Here is a 914-nt window from a genome sequence, read left to right as displayed (position 1 = left end):
AGTAGGCATAAATCAGCTGAGGTGAACTTTGCCTACATGGGGCATAGTTGAAAGATTTTCTGGTAGAGGTCACGGAAAGTTTAAAGTCACCAGATTTCCACTGTGATTGGCTGACTGGAGGCCAAGCAGGGGGCCATCCAATCACAGGTGACATGGGGTTCCTTAGTGACAGACCTCCCTGCTTTGCATTTTATCCAATCAGATGTGAGCATTGCCCGTGACGTCATAGAAGGCAGGGAGTAGAAACCGGGCCAAGGGACCTCGACGGCCGCGCTGTCCTTCCCTCTGAGCTGCGGGGAAGACGATTCCGACATGCTTGAGCCTTCGTCTGAGGCGTCTGAAGAAAGCCCGGGCACCAAGGAGACGTCTGAAGAAAGCCCGGGCACCAAGGAGACGTCTGAAGAAAGCCCGGGCACCAAGGAAGCCGAGCCGAAGAACCCGAAGCGCCGCTGCAGCCGCCGTCGCCGCTGCAGCCGCCGCCGCCGCCGCTGCAGCCGCCGCCGCCGCCTCTCTGACGGCTTCGACAGCTTTGCCACCTATTTCGGAAGGGTGCTGCAGCGGGTCCAGGAGGGCCTGAGCCTCTCGCAGGAGGCCGTGAACGTCATGGATTCGTTCGTGAAGGACATCTTTGAGCGAATCGTCGACGAGGCGGCGCGCCTGGTCCGCTCCAGCAAGCGCTCCACCCTCACCTCCAGAGACATGCAGACCTCCGTGCGCCTGCTGCTGCCTGGGAAGAGGGGCAACCACGCCATATCCAGCGCCACCAAGGCACTCATTCGGTACATAACCGGCAAATGAGCTGCCTCCGGACCACCTGAGCATCGCAAACCAAAGGATCTTTTCAGAGCCACCTCAGTTTTCTTAATAAGAACTGTATTCTAACAAACTTTGATCGACTTTATTTTTTAAAGTGT

The 914-nt window shown here is 57.3% G+C and overlaps 1 protein-coding gene across 1 annotated transcript; it reads left to right on the top strand.

Annotated features, from left to right (window-relative positions):
* Positions 1-245: 245 nt before the first annotated feature.
* LOC309652427 (histone H2B.3-like) lies at positions 246-866 on the top strand. The gene is made up of 2 exons (XM_082446200.1): positions 246-333; positions 394-866. The coding sequence occupies exons 1-2, from the start codon at positions 313-315 to the stop codon at positions 796-798; spliced, it is 426 nt and encodes a 141-aa protein (XP_082302326.1). The 5' UTR covers positions 246-312; the 3' UTR covers positions 799-866.
* Positions 867-914: the final 48 nt, after the last annotated feature.

Source organism: Balaenoptera physalus (genome assembly GCF_965194825.1).
Source record: "Balaenoptera physalus genome assembly, chromosome: X".
NCBI lineage: Eukaryota > Metazoa > Chordata > Mammalia > Artiodactyla > Balaenopteridae > Balaenoptera > Balaenoptera physalus.
This window is presented reverse-complemented; position numbering and strand designations above follow the sequence as displayed.

Coding starts and splice junctions, on each gene's coding strand:
- LOC309652427 (XM_082446200.1), top strand. CDS start 313: ATGCTTGAGCCTTCGTCTGAG. Junction 334..393: donor TGCTTGAGCCTTCGTCTGAG/GCGTCTGAAGAA, acceptor GGCACCAAGGAG/ACGTCTGAAGAAAGCCCGGG.